Raw genomic sequence first — 17202 nt, forward strand, 5'->3', positions numbered from 1 at the left:
CTCGTTTTAGTTCTCCTTTTGTCCCAAAGTCTGCTTGCCATGGTCCATAATGTTTGAATGAAACAACTCCATGAGCGTGCCGCTAGACGTAACGCAGTTGTCGCCATGGTTACTATGGCAGTACGAGCGGAAACCAGGGATAACGCGGATATTATGTCATTGACAGGCGACAAGTGAACATGGACGAGTCATTATTAGGGGTTAAAGCACGAAGTGCTAAAACTTTTGCATTTGGACGGTTATAACACGGTCATTTAGAAAATGGGCGTGGCAAAATTCACTCGAAAGCCTATAAATCCTAAACAAAAACTCAGAACTTAATGAAAATTGGCGAGCATATGTGAAATAACATTGTAAACAAGCATGCACAATTTTATGGAGATCGGACCATAGGTGGTGCTATAACTGTTAAAAAAGCTTTGAAAACCATATATTTCCTATGTTAAATTGGCTGGAAATGGTCTTTTCCATGTATGACGTCAGTGGTTAAATGGTTGCCAAATAAAACTTAATGTCTTTTTATGCATTTGTGCTTAAAAACCTTAAATGCTTGAACCCCGATAAATGCTGCTTGCAGCTTTGATTTAAAATGGGAATTTCTCTGAAATTAAGAATCTTTGGGAACTTTTGGGATACTGGAAGTACACAACTGCAGGAAATATATCACACTTTGGGAACTTTTGGGATACTGGAAGTGCACAACTGCAGGAAATATATCACACTTTGCAAGTGATTTTTGGTTATTTTATTACAAAAATCTTACATATTCTAGCTTTAAACACCTTACAAGGAAACCTAGACATTTTTTTGCATTTTGATTCCCTGTTAACTGTACTAACAAACTGTCAGAATAATATACCCATTTGTTGACATTTAGCGAGAAACCTTATAATTTCAAAAATAAAATCTTGTCAGAGGTTATGTCTACCTTGAACAATAAAGGTGTCCTCCCTTGAGATCTAGCCACACCCTCCAATGTCACATTGCATCAACCTAAACCATTGTATTATTTAAAGAAATAGTGTATCTTTAATTAAAGGCCATTGTCATGCTCTGAAAGTGTTAACCCATTGAGCACAGTAAATCAAACTAAACGGCCCACTTTGCCTGCATTCACCCTACATTTATTTTTAAGAGTGCATTTACTATTGGAAGCTTTGGCCAAAAAGCCTCTGAAAAGACCAAGAAAAAAAACATGGGAATGTTCAGGTTCTGAAATATACTTTAATGTAGGACACATACAAAGAATACACAAGGAAAATCATGATTATCCCATTTGAATCTGCCCTTCCACCATATCCGACTCCCTCATCTTTGACTCTCAGTGCCTTCCTCCACATGGTTTCTTGGGGGGTACTTCAGTCTTCTGCCACAGACTTGGAGTAGTAATACCAATCACACCGAGAGCAATTATCGGTCCAGCATTCCCACTGAGTTTACTCTCCTCATCTGAACCCATTCCCAGATCATCCTCCTTCTCATGAACCGCCACCGCACGTCCCAGAATGGAATAAGGCCCAAAGAGCTTGGCGTCTGGAAGCGTCAGGAACTGCCTTATAACTCCTTTCTCGGAAGCAAAGTTGCCCAGGTCTCCAGGATGATGAGGGTGGTCAACGCCGTTTGGATTATAATGAGGACCAACAGTGATGCTGCCTTGACTGAGGTCTCCATACTGATGGATGTGCATGGCACGCTCTTGACGATCGATGGCAGGCAAACCACGGAGGTTGATTTTCACTTCTAAATCTCCATTGGGGAAGACCTGCTTGAAGAGGATTTGCCCAAAGATCTTTGGCTGGTTACGTGGCAAATTGGGGCTGGGAGTTACTTCACAAGTGGCATAGATGGTGTTGTCGAACTCCACGACTTCCGGCTGTGGAGCTTCGGCAGGCAAACACTCCTCCTTGTGGAACTCTCCTCCTTGTATATGCAGCACCAGCAATATCAGAGGGAATATTAGGATGATTTTCTCCATGTTGATCTTTAAAGCCTACAATGAAAAGTGGATTCAGTGAAATCATGCCATTGGTTTAAGAAAGTAATATTTTTGATAAAAGGTCAAAGCTTTGTTGCAGGGAGCTTTGAGAATGGAAGTTGCATTAGGTACACAAGTTGCATAGCACAACCAGATTAGTTTGCAATGGAAAAACCATACAAGAACCCAGACAGCAACCAGACCCGGCCCACATCTGGGCCGTGTGTAATCCAGGTGTACCAGATGTGGGCCGACACCATGTTGCTGTCTAGAAAACTATAATTTTTGAATTGCTATGTACCCTTGTGAAAATAATAAAATAAAAAATTTGCTTATTGGTATTGGATGTGTACCTGTAGTATCTTGAAATTACACTAATAATAATAATAATAATAATAATAATAATAATAATAATAATAAATAAAAATAAATAAAACTTGCAGATAACACGGATGAATTATAAAAAGCCACTTAAGTGTACACACACTTTCATAAGCGTCACACCTGCCAGCCAAAGTTCCTATGATACAAACCAATGACATACAGGTGGATGTAATCACACTAAAATGAGTCCAGGCAAAGGTTCATGGAAATGGAAAAGGTCTAGGGAGAAGTGCCCTCTGGTGGCCATGATAGGGCTTCTGCTGGCAGGAGTGACATTAAGTACATGTACTCTTAAAAAAAAAGAAAATAATGCCAAACTAAGAGTTTTACTTTAAAGTACATTATGTTTTGAAAATCTTTTTGTTGTGCTTTAAAGTACACTTAATTTGATCTGTTGTAGCCTACATGTTATTCAATATTAAATATACAGTTGATGTCTGATATTTTTCACAAGGACAGGTAAAATAAAAGATAATATCTATACTTTTGCTTAAACATTTTTTAGTTGTACTAAATCAAGTCAGTTGATGGAGAAAATGGAATGGAGAAAACAAAAACAAAACCAGCCTAAAACAACAAAGGTGCACTACCGTACAGCTGAAAAGTTGTCCTCAATCCGTGTGGAGCCTGAATATTGCAGTCACAAAAATACTACAACACTTAATCCGTGTGCAGTCCTGACCTGGGGTTGAGAGAATGTTCCTTTTGACTGTTCTTATAGGAACTCATGTTGAGCTACAAGTTAACCATGATAGTCTGTTAGTCACTAATTAAGTTCACCTGTGTTTCATTTAGCTCCCTTTGTTTGCCTGTTTAAATATAGCACTCAGTTTATTCAGTTCTTTGTCTTGCATTGCACAATGTGTTCTCCAGTGTTTTGTGTTTATTAAAAGAAGTACTGCTATAGTTTTTTTTTTTTACGATTGCTATGACAGATTTTTCAATACTTTTAACAATTTTCCAAAACTCTTAACACGGTTAGTTAGCACTACATCCGTCTATGTCAGGGTTATTATAGTTTTTATTTTTATTTCGTTTTGACTTTTTGTTTTCAAATTCAGTTTAGTTTTAAAGTCTATGTTGCAGGTTAGAGTACCCAGTAAGCCAATGTATAGAAAAATAATGTAGGAACTAGATTTAAATATAAACATATACTTATAAAACACTATTTAGGCTTCTGGAGTCGTTTTTGTGAGAAATTTTTACTTCCGCATTTGAAAATCACTTAAACCGCCGAACCTGAAGTGACGTAACATGAGGTAGAGCGGTCAAAGTAAATCAACTAGCAAATAGGAAAGCAATGGATCGCAATGACAGCTCAGAAAGCTGGGGGAATTGTAGCCTAAATGTTTACTCGTATGATATATATATAATTCATATATAATTGATATATATGATGATATCATATATAATTATGAGCCTGGTATGAAACCAAGTGAGCTGGACAGGCCAGGGTTAGACAGAACAACGGTGAGTTGTGGTGTGAGGAGAACAGGCCGAGAGAACAGTGTTAGCTTATAGATGTATTCACGTTAGCCGACGATATGTATAACAGTAACACTATGCGCAGATCACAATACTGTACAGATTATCATCATCATGTATCAGGCAATAGCAAAGCTAGTACTTAGACCCATACCTGCATGTGTTGTGTGTGTCAGCCATTAGGAGACAGTTTCCAGAGGAAGAGGGACTTTATAAAGGCTTTGAATTGACCCATTTGGTGACAATGAATAAAAAAAATGATCACAATCACAACTGTCTTACTGTATAACAACTTTATATGTAGAAACACCCAACACAAACATTAAAGTCGGTTTGTACAGATTGAAAATGAATTATAGAACATAATATTATTAATAATAATAATAATAATAATAATAATAATAGTGTCGGCTGCAGACTAATAACAAACACATAAATGCATCACATTACAAGTTTATGTAGGATATGTTAATGAATTAAATTAAGACAAGGCACATTTTGTAAAACAGATGTACAATAAGTGATCTCTGACGGATCCGTGAGCGTCATGTTTCCCACTGGCGGCCGAACCACATGCCGACGGCGGACCGGGCGACCCGATGAAGGAGCCGGGACAGTGTGCACATATCGCCGGGATTATAATCATTCGGTCTATAGTGAACGCTACACACTACCGCGTTTTTCAAAGCAGAAGCAGAAGTGAAGTCCCGTCTCTTACCCAGCACAAAACGCACACTAGCACGGAAGATTGCACCGTCCTTTTTCTTATTCGGAAACCTGTGGACTCGATGTCCTGACAGGCCATAATTCACAATCATTTATCACGACGATGATTCATTGAAATACAAAAAGCACAGAAAACACACTGAATCATGACCGCTCCAACTGAATACCAACCTATCTCTGCACTGAGCGAACGCAGATCCAAACGACTACCTCAGGTGATGCCATATGACGCGATGGTGAAAAAAAGCGTTTTTTCAACACGGTCAAGGAAACAGTCACGATTTCTATTAAATTTGTGCCCTTATGTCTTGCAAAACTATTTTTAATCCTGCATTTACTTTTCATTTGGTATTTTCATACAAGGTTATATTAATAAAAAAATAAAAAAACTGCAACATGGGCTTTAATTAGTTTTTAAAGTGGGTTTGCTAGTTTAGTTTTTATTTTTTGAAAATGCTTAGTTTTAGTTGAGTTTTTATTAGTTTTAGTCTTTTTTTTAATTTGGGTTATTTGTCAGGAGCAAGATTCAAAAAGTTCACCCTATGCTAAATTTACCCTATACAGTAGGGTGACCACATCAAACAAACCAAATGTGGGACGATTATACGTTTGTGTGGGACAATGTTGGACATGTTACCAACACTAAAACATAACCTGAAACGGTTATTTAATGCTTATCTAACTTCATAAAAAAAAAAAAAAACATTTGTATTCTGCCTTTCAGCTGATAAAAATGCTTTGTTCTTTAGTCCCTTCCAGAAAACACCATTATATCACAATGTAACATTACATGTCTTAATTTGACATGTCATTTAAATTCAACATCACTGAGCCCAAAGGCAGCAGCATCATGCAGATAACTATTTTTGAAACAGTTCTGACCAAGTCCAATTAAAATCGAATTATCCATTTGTTTTCTGACAGGGAACACATGGAACGAATCACCGCTCCACATTTTGATTGACAGCCGTCAAAACGTACTAGTGACCGTGTTTACTCCTTTACTTTCAACCATTGGATAGGATTTAAAAGAAGGCGGTTGTATTTGTAGCCTACTTCTGAGGAAGCGCTGTTAAATATAGGTGAAAAACTATGCCGCAAAAATAATAAAGAAAATGCTTTCTTAAAAAGGCAAAAGAAAGCATGCACGTTTTCTTAATATGATTATTAAAAACCGACAGACTGATGAAAATGCGGGACATTTTCTCAATATGCGACGTGCAGGACAAGGGGTGAAAATGCTGTGCAGTACAACGCAATGCGGGACGGGTGGTCACCCTACATACAGTAAATAGCCTAACAACGTACTCATCTGGATTGAAGCAGCAAACATTCAGTGTAAAAGTGTGCTTTAACAATGTGTGTCAGAACAGATAACACCATGCGGGTTTTGAACATTTGCTCAACTGTCTAATAAAGTACATGCAAGACGTCTCTGTCAAGTCGAAGTTTGCGGCATCTTGAAAACACCACGCCGATATTGATCCTCGTTTTAGTTCTCCTTTTGTCCCAAAGTCTGCTTGCCATGGTCCATAATGTTTGAATGAAACAACTCCATGAACGTGCCGCTAGACGTAACGCAGTTGTCGCCATGGTTACTATGGCAGTACGAGCAGAAACCAGGGATAACGCGGATATTATGTCATTGACAGGCGACAAGTGAACATGGACGAGCCATTATTAGGGGTTAAAGCACAAAGTGCTAAAACTTTTGCATTTGGACGGTTATAACACGGTCATTTAGAAAATGGGCGTGGCAAAATTCACTCGAAAGCCTATAAATCCTAAACAAAAACTCAGAACTTAATGAAAATTGGCGAGCATATGTGAAATAACATTGTAAACAAGCATGTAAAATTTTATGGAGATCGGACCATAGGTGGCGCTATAACTGTTAAAAAAAGCTTTGAAAACCATATATTTCTTATGTTAAATTGGCTGGAAATGGTCTTTTCCATGTATGACGTCAGTGGTTAAATGGTTGCCAAATAAAACTTAATGTCTTTTTATGCATTTGTGCTTAAAGGCTTTAAATGCTTGAACCCCGATAAAAGCTGCTTGCAGCTTTGATTTAAAATTGGAATCTCTCTGAAACTAAAAATCTTTGGTTAATTTTGGGATACTGGAAGTACACAACTGCAGGAAATATGTCACACTTTGCAAGTGATTTTTGGTAATTTTATTACAAAAATCTTACATACTTTAGCTTTAAACACCTTACAAGAAAACCAAGACATTTTTTTGCATTTTGATTCCCGGTTAACTGTAGTAACAAACTGTCAGAATAATATACCCATTTGTTGACATTTAGTGAGAAACCTTATAATTTCAAAAATAAAATCTTATGTCAGAGGTTATGTCTACCTTGAACAATAAAGGTGTCCTCCCTTGAGATCTAGCCACACCCTCCAGTGTCATATTGCATCAACCTAAACCATTGTATCATTTAAAGAAATAGTGCATCTATAATTAAAGACCATTGTCATGCTCAGAAAGTGTTAACCCATTGAGCACAGTACAGTAAATCAAACTAAACGGCCCACTTTGCCTGCATTCACCCTACATTTATTTTTAAGAGTGCATTTACTATTGGAAGCTTTGGCCAAAAAGCCTCTGAAAAGACCAAGAAAAAAAACATGGGAATGTTCAGGTTCTGAAATATACTTTAATGTAGGACACATACAAAGAATACACAAGGAAAATCATGATTATCCCATTTGAATCTGCCCTTCCACCATATCCGACTCCCTCATCTTTGACTCTCAGTGCCTTCCTCCACATGGTTTCTTGGGGGGCACTTCAGTCTTCTGCCACAGACTTGGAGTAGTAATACCAATCACACCGAGAGCAATTATCGGTCCAGCATTCCCACTGAGTTTACTCTCCTCATCTGAACCCATTCCCAGATCATCCTCCTTCTCATGAACCGCCACCGCACGTCCCAGAATGGAATAAGGCCCAAAGAGCTTGGCATCTGGAAGCGTCAGGAACTGCCTTATAACTCCTTTCTCAGAAGCAAAGTTGCCCAGGTCTCCAGGATGATGAGGGTGGTCAACGCCGTTTGGATTATAATGAGGACCAACAGTGATGCTGCCTTGACTGAGGTCTCCATACTGATGGATGTGCATGGCACGCTCTTGACGATCGATGGCAGGCAAACCACGGAGGTTGAGTTTCACTTCTAAATCTCCATTGGGGAAGACCTGCTTGAAGAGGATTTGCCCAAAGATCTTTGGCTGGTTACGTGGCAAATTGGGGCTGGGAGTTACTTCACAAGTGGCATAGATGGTGTTGTCGAACTCCACGACTTCCGGCTGTGGAGCTTCGGCAGGCAAACACTCCTCCTTGTGGAACTCTCCTCCTTGTATATGCAGCACCAGCAATATCAGAGGGAATATTAGGATGATTTTCTCCATGTTGATCTTTAAAGCCTACAATGAAAAGTGGATTCAGTGAAATCATGCCATTTGGTTTAAGAACGGAATATTTTTGATAAAAGGTCAAAGCTTTGTTGCAGGGAGCTTTGAGAATGGAAGTTGCATTAGGTAAAAATAGCACAACCAGATTAGTTTGCAACGGAAAACCATAAAAGAACCCAGACAGCAACCAGATCCGGCCCACATCTGGGCCGCGTGTAATCCAGGTGTACCAGACGTGGGCCGACACCATGTTGCTGTCTAGAAAACTCTATAATTTAATTGCTATGTACCCTTGTGAAAATAATAAAATAAAAAATTAGCTTATTGGTATTGGATGTGTACCTGTAGTATCTTGAAAGTACAATAATAATAATAATAATAATAATAATAATAATAATAATAATAATAATAATAATAAATAATAAATAATAATAATGATGCCTACATGTTATTTAATATTAAATATAAAGTTGATGTCCTTGTGAAAAATATCAGACAGGTAAAATAAAAGACAATATCTATACTTTTGCTTAAACTTTTTTAGTTGTACTAAATCAAGTCAGTTGATGGAGAAAATGGAATGGAGAAAACAAAAACAAAACAAGCCTAAAACAGCAAAGGTGCACTACCGTACAGCTGAAAAGTTGTCCTCAATCCGTGTGGAGCCTGAATATTGCAGTCACAAAAATACTACAACGCTTAATCCGTGTGCAGTCCTGACCTGGGGTTGAGAGAATGTTCCTTTTGACTGTTCTTATAGGAACTCATGTTGAGCTACAAGTTAACCATGATAGTCTGTTAGTCACTCATTAAGTTCACCTGTGTTTCATTTAGCTCCCTTTGTTTGCCTGTTTATATATAGCACTCAGTTTATTCAGTTCTTTGTCTTGCATTGCACAATGTGTTCTCCAGTGTTTTGTGTTTATTAAAAGAAGTACTGCTATAGTTTTTTTTTACGATTGCTATGACAGATTTTTCAATACTTTTAACAATTTTCCAAAACTCTTAACACAGTTAGCACTACATCTGTCTATGTAACCTATACTATTAACACATTTCTTGTTGCTTTAACACAAAATGCATACAATTAAGACAAATTTAAAATGCTTGAACTTCTTTTACACACAAGCTCAAACAAGACCAAAACAATGGATTTTTAGTGCCAAATTTACCGATGCTTTAAACAATGTGTGTCAGAACAGATAACACCATGTTCTGAACCTTACAGGCTAAAGTCAAGGTAAACAGCTGTTTATATTGTGAATTGAAACCCAAATATATCCCCTGTATTTTATCCTATTGTTACTGAGAAACAATTATGCAATAATATAAATCACAGCTGATTCCCATCTAGGAAACACACTCAGGTGTTAAGTTTCTTTCAATCGCATGACCATATGGTGTATACTGTAAACGTACATTCTATAAAGCACTCTGAGATGGGTCTTTTTTTATTGAATTTCTGCAGCAAAAGACCTACAGTAAACCCAACAAAACAAAAATGTAGAGAGGCTTCAAAAGAAACTGCAGTGCAAAACACAATCTATGATCAATACAATATACTGTCTGTTGTATAAGGGCAGACCTGACACGTATACAATAATGCAGTTTCTGTAATTCCATCTGATGTTAGTGTTTTTATGACATTGTGCTATGATTGACTAAATCTTCCTGTTGGACAGCTATGTTACATATGTTAGTGTTTTGAAAAATGATTTGATTTGGAGACATGTTTGCAGTGTTCTGGTAGGCATAGTGTATTATTGTATTTAGAAAATTAGTGTTGGAGTTTAGTTTACAGTGTGTGATTTTGAGCATGAAATAAACTGTTTTGCCAATTGTGTGTTGTAGGTGTGTTGGTGCGTTAAGAGTTTAGGAAAGTTGTTAAAAGTACTGAAAAAACTGTACTTGTCTTTGAAGGCAGAAGTACAAATTTCTGAGGGAATGATTCTTCTATGGCATCGATGTTAAAATCCCCTTTTAGTAGATTGAATGCAGGTAAGGTGGGACACTTGTCATTTACATAGATACAGTACCTAGATGTTTATTTCTTTTTATTACTTTTGTTAACTTTAAGGTCCGACTTTAATATTTCATTTTGAATACAGTTGATATGTGTTATTTGCAAGGTATATACCAATAAACATTTTGAGATCATGCACTCCAGACAAATTTCTTTTCAGGTAATGTGACCCATCCCTAATTTATCAAAAATGATCCTGGATCTTAAAAACACATGATTTATTAACACATCACACAAACATATACCACAGCATATTTAACAGACCCAAAAGCACATAGATGGGCAATGATGAGTAATACTCATCAGTTCACTCAATGCATGTGTAAAGTTCAAAACAACTAGAACATGTTGTGTTGACATGAAATTTTATGAAAGTTGAATATCAGATATCTTAATGAACTCTACAACATATTACAAATGGAACTACAACACATGCAACAACAAATAGGCTAACAAAAATTCAATAAGAGGAACATTTTAAATGGTAACCATATTGTAAAACTTTTTTTCTGTCTGTTTTATCTAAACACTGTAGATGAACTTAAATTGTGTCCATATTTGAAAGCGTTATATTCTGCATCTACATTTTAATAATAATAATAATAATAATAATTCGTTACATTTATATAGCGCTTTTCTGGGTACTCAAAGCGCTTTACATGGAAGGGGGGATATCCTCAACCACCACCAATGTGCAGCATCCATATTGGGCCAGAACGCCCACCACACACCAGCTTAATGGTGGAGAGGAGACAGTGATGAAGCCAATCAGTATATGGGGATGATTAGGAGGCCGTGATGGACAGAGGCCAAGGGGCAAATTTGGCCAGGATGCCGGGGTTACACCCCTACTCTTTTTCGAAGGACATCCTAGGACTTTTAATGACCACAGAGAGTCAGGACCTCGGTTTAACGTCTCATTGGAAGGATGGTGCTCTTTGACAGTATAGTGTCCCGATCACTACACTGGGGCGCTAGGACCCACATAGACCACGGGTGAGCACCCCCTGCTGGCCTCACTAACACCTCTTCCAGCAGCAACCTGGTTTTCTCAGGAGGTCTCCCATCCAGGTACTAACCAGGCTTGCTAACCTCTTACAATAACAAAGGTGTAGGTTGATGACGCATAAGCGGAATTATGGAACTTGTCGTCATTGCCAATGAGAGACAGATATCAGAGCCACATGCGAGTCCTGCGGATATAAAGGAATAAGGACATTTCATTCTACTGATCTACCCGCAAGTGTTGAATTAATACTCACAAATACCCCTTTTCCACCAGCATGAACCAGGTGCCAGTTCAGAGCCAGAGCTACAGTATTGCCAGTCCGGAGTTGGTTCGTCTGACGAGCTCTCTAAGATCCGGTTTGCCAAACACAAGGTCACTGTATACATCTCATGTTGCCCAGCAATGCTAGCGTGGCAGCGCCAAACACAAACACACCAGGCTTGTTCGAGATGGTTCGGCTTCTCGCAGACCGATCGGCTCATGACATCAAAGCACGGCGAAAGCAATCCAAAAGCACAAGGACTCGTATGCTCTCCAAACACTCCCGCAGCTCCGATCGGTCCGTGCCGCTCTGATGCATCTCGAACAAGCCTTCCATCAACAATGGAGGTCGTTGCGTTACTATTGATGCTCATGGCTTTGCGAACCGACATCGGCATCCAAACACGGCGAATCCAACGTGTTCGTGCAGCTCGACCATAACTTGCATAGACGGAGATTACAATCAAGCTGTTATTAGCTCGATTAGCTGCTATTTGAGATATGGCGGTCACAAGTTTCTGTTCGTCTTGTTGGTCACGGTAACCCCGTCCCCAGGCCCTGACGCAAGCGGTTCTTACTTCTAGACCAGCAATGTTTTGGTGCTACTTAAGAACCACTTTTCCTGGTTCAGAGCTGGTGCTCTGGGTGTCGAAAAACAAAGAACCCATTTGAAACTAGGCTCTAGCTCTGAACCAGCACCAGCACTGCCTTGGTGGAAAAGGGTTAACAAGTCAGTTTATTTGGTGAATTAAACTTGTGAGGTAACGCAGAGCTGTTTCACTTGGTCTAAACTATCACACTAAACTGCATTTGAGTGTGTTGAAAGTTATAATGTTATTCTATGCGTTTGTTTGTCTGTATGAGACTAGCAGTAAGCTAGATGAACATTAGAATAACATACTGATCATATTCTAACGTTTCATCATGTTGAGCTATATGACATTGATTAGTTTTATGTACATTTGCTCAGCTGTCTAATAAAGTACATGCAAGACGTCTCTGTCAAGTCGAAGTTTGTGGCATCTCCAAAACACCACGCCGATATTGATCCTCGTTTTAGTTCTCCTTTTGTCCCAAAGTCTGCTTGCCATGGTCCATAATGTTTGAATGAAACAACTCCATGAACGTGCCGCTAGACGTAACGCAGTTGTCGCCATGGTTACTATGGCAGTACGAGCGGAAACCAGGGATAACGCGGATATTATGTCATTGACAGGCGACAAGTGAACATGGACGAGTCATTATTACGGGTTAAAGCACAAAGTGCTAAAACTTTTGCATTTGGACAGCTATAACACGGTCATTTAGAAAATGGGCGTGGCAAAATTCACTCGAAAGCCTATAAATCCTAAACAAAAACTCAGAACTTAATGAAAATTGGTAAACATATGTGAAATAACATTGTAAACAAGCATGCACAATTTTATGGAGATCGGACCATAGGTGGCGCTATAACTGTTAAAAAAGCTTTGAAAACCATATATTTCCTATGTTAAATTGGCTGGAAATGGTCTTTTCCATGTATGACGTCAGTGGTTAAATGGTTGTCAAATAAAACTTAGTCTTTTTATGCATTTGTGCTTAAAGGCCTTAAATGCTTGAACCCCGATAAATGCTGCTTGCAGCTTTGATTTAAAATTGGAATTTCTCTGAAATTAAAAATCTTTGGGAACTTTTGGGATACTGGAAGTACACAACTGCAGGAAATATAGCACACTTTGCAAGTGATTTTTGGTTATTTTATTACAAAAATCATACATATTCTAGCTTTAAACACCTTACAAGAAAACCAAGACTTTTTTTTGCATTTTGAGTCCCTGTTAACTGTAGTAAACTGTCAGAATAATATACCCATTTGTTGACATTTAGCGAGAAACCTTATAATTTCGAAAATAAAATCTTACGTCAGAGGTTATGTCTACCTTGAACAATAAAGGTGTCCTCCCTTGAGATCTAGCCACACCCTCCAGTGTCATATTGCATCAACCTAAACCATTGTATCATTTAAAGAAATAGTGTATCTTTAATTAAAGGCCATTGTCATGCTCAGAAAGTGTTAACCCATTGAGCACAGTAAATCAAACTAAACAGCCCACTTTGCCTGCATTCACCCTACATTTATTTTTAAGAGTGCATTTACTATTGGAAGCTTTGGCCAAAAAGCCTCTGAAATGACCAAGAAAAAAAAAAAACATGGGAATGTTCAGGTTCTGAAATATACTTTAATGTAGGACACATACAAAGAATACACAAGGAAAATCATGATTATCCCATTTGAATCTGCCCTTCCACCATATCCGACTCCCTCATCTTTGACTCTCAGTGCCTTCCTCCACATGGTTTCTTGGGGGGCACTTCAGTCTTCTGCCACAGACTTGGAGTAGTAATACCAATCACACCGAGAGCAATTATCGGTCCAGCATTCCCACTGAGTTTACTCTCCTCATCTGAACCCATTCCCAGATCATCCTCCTTCTCATGAACCGCCACCGCACGTCCCAGAATGGAATAAGGCCCAAAGAGCTTGGCGTCTGGAAGCGTCAGGAACTGCCTTATAACTCCTTTCTCGGAAGCAAAGTTGCCCAGGTCTCCAGGATGATGAGGGTGGTCAACGCCGTTTGGATTATAATGAGGACCAACAGTGATGCTGCCTTGACTGAGGTCTCCATACTGATGGATGTGCATGGCACGCTCTTGACGATCGATGGCAGGCAAACCACGGAGGTTGATTTTCACTTCTAAATCTCCATTGGGGAAGACCTGCTTGAAGAGGATTTGCCCACAGATCTTTGGCTGGTTACGTGGCAAATTGGGGCTGGGAGTTACTTCACAAGTGGCATAGATGGTGTTGTCGAACTCCACGACTTCCGGCTGTGGAGCTTCGGCAGGCAAACACTCCTCCTTGTGGAACTCTCCTCCTTGTATATGCAGCACCAGCAATATCAGAGGGAACATTAGGATGATTTTCTCCATGTTGATCTTTAAAGCCTACAATGAAAAGTGGATTCAGTGAAATCATGCCATTTGGTTTAAGAAAGTAATATTTTTGATAAAAGGTCAAAGCTTTGTTGCAGGGAGCTTTGAGAATGGAAGTTGCATTAGGTAAAAATAGCACAACCAGATTAGTTTGCAATGGAAAAACCATACAAGAACCCAGACAGCAACCAGATCCAGCCCACATCTGGGCCGTGTGTAATCCATGTGTACCAGATGTGGGCCGACACCATGTTGCGGTCTAGAAAACTCTATAATTTTTGAATTGCTATGTACCCTTGTGAAAATAATAAATTTAAAAATTAGCTTATTGGTATTGGATGTGTACCTGTAGTATCTTGAAAGTATAATAATAATAATAATAATAATAACAATAACTTGCAGATAATAGCACTGATGAATTATAAAAAGCCACTTAAGTGTACACACGTACACTTCCATAAGCGTCACACCTGCCAGCCAAAGTTCCTATAATACAAACCAATGACATACAGGTGGATGTAATCACACTAAAATGAGTCCAGGCAAATGTTTATGGAAATGGAAAAGGTCTAGGGAGAAGTGCCCTCTGGTGGTCATGATAGGGCTTCTGCTGGCAGGAGTGACATTAAGTACATGTACACTTTAAAAAAAAAGTAATGCCAAACTAAGAGTTTTACTTTAAAGTACATTATGTTTTGAAAATCTTTTTGTTGTGCTTTAAAGTACACTTAATTTGATCTGTTGTAGCCTACATGTTATTCAATATTAGATATAAAGTTGATGTCTGATATTTTTCACAAGGACAGGTAAAATAAAAGACAAAATCTATACTTTTGCTTAAACTTTTTTAGTTGTACTAAATCAAGTCAGTTGATGGAGAAAATGGAATGGAGAAAACAAAAACAAAACAAGCCTAAAACAACAAAGGTGCACTACCGTACAGCTGAAAAGTTGTCCTCAATCCGTGTGGAGCCTGAATATTGCAGTCACAAAAATACTACAACACTTAATCCGTGTGCAGTCCTGACCTGGGGTTGAGAGAATGTTCCTTTTGGCTGCTCTTATAGGAACTCATGTTGAGCTACAAGTTAACCATGATAGTCAGTTAGTCACTAATTAAGTTCACCTGTGTTTCATTTAGCTCCCTTTGTTTGCCTGTTTATATATAGCACTCAGTTTATTCAGTTCTTTGTCTTGCATTGCACAATGTGTTCTCCAGTGTTTTGTGTTTATTAAAAGAAGTACTGCTATAGTTTTTTTTTACGATTGCTATGACAGATTTTTCAATACTTTTAACAATTTTCCAAAACTCTTAACACAGTTAGCACTACATCCGTCTATGTTAGGGTTATTATAGTTTTGCATTTTTCATTAGTTTTTATTTTTATTTCGTTTTGACTTTTTGTTTTCAAATTCAGTTTAGTTTTAAAGTCTATGTTGCAGGTTAGAGTACCCAGTAAGCCAATGTATAGAAAAATAATGTTGGAACTAGATTTAAATATAAACATATACTTATAAAACGCTATTTAGGCTTCTGGAGTCGTTTTTGTGAGAAATTTTTACTTCCGCATTTGAAAATCGCTTAAACCGCCCAACCTGAAGTGACGTAACATGAGGTAGAGCGGTCAAAGTAAATCAACTAGCAAATAGGAAAGCAATGGATCGCAATGACAGCTCAGAAAGCTGGGGGAATTGTAGCCTAAATGTTTACTCGTATGATATATATATAATTTAGGGGTGTAACGGTACGTGTATTCGTACCGAACCGTTTCGGTACAGGGCTTTCGGTTCGGTGCACGTGTGTACCGAATGACTGAATGCAATATTTTGTGTGGGAACATAGGTACATTTTCGTGTTTCCACACGAACATATTAAGTGGCGGAAGTCTCCGCGTTCAGCGCAAATCCCGCCCTGCAGCTGATTCTAATGTTTTTTCCTATTAGACATTCTCTGGTTTTACCCGTGTTTTACCCGTCGTCACTGTAACAATGAAATAGACTGCAGGGCGAAAAAAAGCTTTTCCGCTTCGTGTGCGCCGCCGCACTCTCCGTTCCGTGGGGCGTGTGTGTGTGTGTGTGTCGACGACCCGCTGCGATCTCTGCTCAATGTTCGAGTCCGTGTTTGCGCTGCGCGTTCTGCTCTGTCGTTAACGGCCCAAACACTCCAATCATGTACCGATCACGCACTGGAAAAGCAAAGTCCGCTCAAATAAGGAGAAATTTCTCAGTAGTAACTTAGATTTCTGTTTGCTGAGCTGGTATAGTCATGGTGGCAACAATGGTAAAATGACCTGCTCTGATCACATGCTCTGGTAATAATAGCTTTGTACTATAGCTTTGTACTATAGCTTTGGACTATATTTTATTTTGATAATTATTAAAAAAGTGGAAAAAAAAAAATCTTAAATTGATTATGTTGATTGATTATTGAAAAATAATAATACATTAAGATATTTGTTTAATATTTTAATATAGGGCTATTTTCTGTTCCTGCACTGTAATCATAGTTATTTATTTATATTTTTCATTATATTTTATTATTCGATATTGGTTTGAGACTGAGAGTATTTTATTTAGTGGAGAACTTTGCAGCAGTATTTTATTTCTTATTCTTTTTTTATTTTATATCTATTTTATTATATTTTATTAAAAAGTGTTTAAAAAAGTGTAAACAACTTGTTAAAAAAAGTTTATAGTAATAAACAACCTGCAGTTTAATGTTTGCATTTCTTTCCCTTACTGTACCGAAAATAAACCGAACCGTGACTTTAAAACCGAGGTACGTACCGAACCGTGATTTTTGTGTACCGTTACACCCCTAATATAATTCATATATAATTGATATATATGATGATATCATATATAATTATGAGCCTGATATGAAACCAAGTGAGCTGGACAGGCCAGGGTTAGACAGAACAACGGTGAGTTGTGGTGTGAGGAG

At 38.2% G+C, this 17202-nt stretch overlaps 3 protein-coding genes and 1 long non-coding RNA gene across 7 annotated transcripts in view; 1 reads left to right on the forward strand and 3 right to left on the reverse strand.

Moving 5' to 3' along the window:
- The window catches only part of LOC308700356, a 209854-nt gene that overhangs the window by 81857 nt on the left and 110795 nt on the right, over positions 1–17202 (forward strand). The gene's annotated exons all lie outside the window — the stretch shown is intronic.
- On the reverse strand, positions 1205–3096 carry LOC308692085 (extracellular superoxide dismutase [Cu-Zn]-like). 2 transcript variants are annotated; one of them, XM_081367815.1, is made up of 2 exons: positions 2955–3096; positions 1205–1990 (listed from the first exon to the last, which is right to left on the reverse strand). In XM_081367815.1, exon 2 carries the CDS (start codon positions 1973–1975, stop codon positions 1322–1324), a length of 654 nt encoding a protein of 217 aa, XP_081223941.1. In that variant the 5' UTR covers positions 1976–1990; positions 2955–3096; the 3' UTR covers positions 1205–1321. The 2 variants fall into 2 exon arrangements, with proteins under 2 accessions (XP_081223941.1, XP_081223942.1); XM_081367816.1 differs by having other exon boundaries at positions 2950–3072.
- On the reverse strand, positions 7212–8817 carry LOC308690534 (extracellular superoxide dismutase [Cu-Zn]-like). Of its 2 annotated transcripts, none has more exons than XM_081365057.1 (2): positions 8624–8817; positions 7212–8001 (listed from the first exon to the last, which is right to left on the reverse strand). In XM_081365057.1, the coding sequence occupies exon 2, from the start codon at positions 7984–7986 to the stop codon at positions 7333–7335; it is 654 nt and encodes a 217-aa protein (XP_081221183.1). In that variant the 5' UTR covers positions 7987–8001; positions 8624–8817; the 3' UTR covers positions 7212–7332. The 2 variants fall into 2 exon arrangements, with proteins under 2 accessions (XP_081221183.1, XP_081221184.1); XM_081365058.1 differs by having other exon boundaries at positions 8619–8817.
- On the reverse strand, positions 13458–15393 carry LOC308686787 (extracellular superoxide dismutase [Cu-Zn]-like). 2 transcript variants are annotated; one of them, XM_081358766.1, is made up of 2 exons: positions 15200–15393; positions 13458–14270 (listed from the first exon to the last, which is right to left on the reverse strand). In XM_081358766.1, exon 2 carries the CDS (start codon positions 14253–14255, stop codon positions 13602–13604), a length of 654 nt encoding a protein of 217 aa, XP_081214892.1. In that variant the 5' UTR covers positions 14256–14270; positions 15200–15393; the 3' UTR covers positions 13458–13601. The 2 variants fall into 2 exon arrangements, with proteins under 2 accessions (XP_081214892.1, XP_081214893.1); XM_081358767.1 differs by having other exon boundaries at positions 13486–14270; positions 15195–15393.

This window comes from Scardinius erythrophthalmus, assembly GCF_964197995.2.
Source record: "Scardinius erythrophthalmus genome assembly, chromosome: 1".
Taxonomy (NCBI): domain Eukaryota; kingdom Metazoa; phylum Chordata; class Actinopteri; order Cypriniformes; family Leuciscidae; genus Scardinius; species Scardinius erythrophthalmus.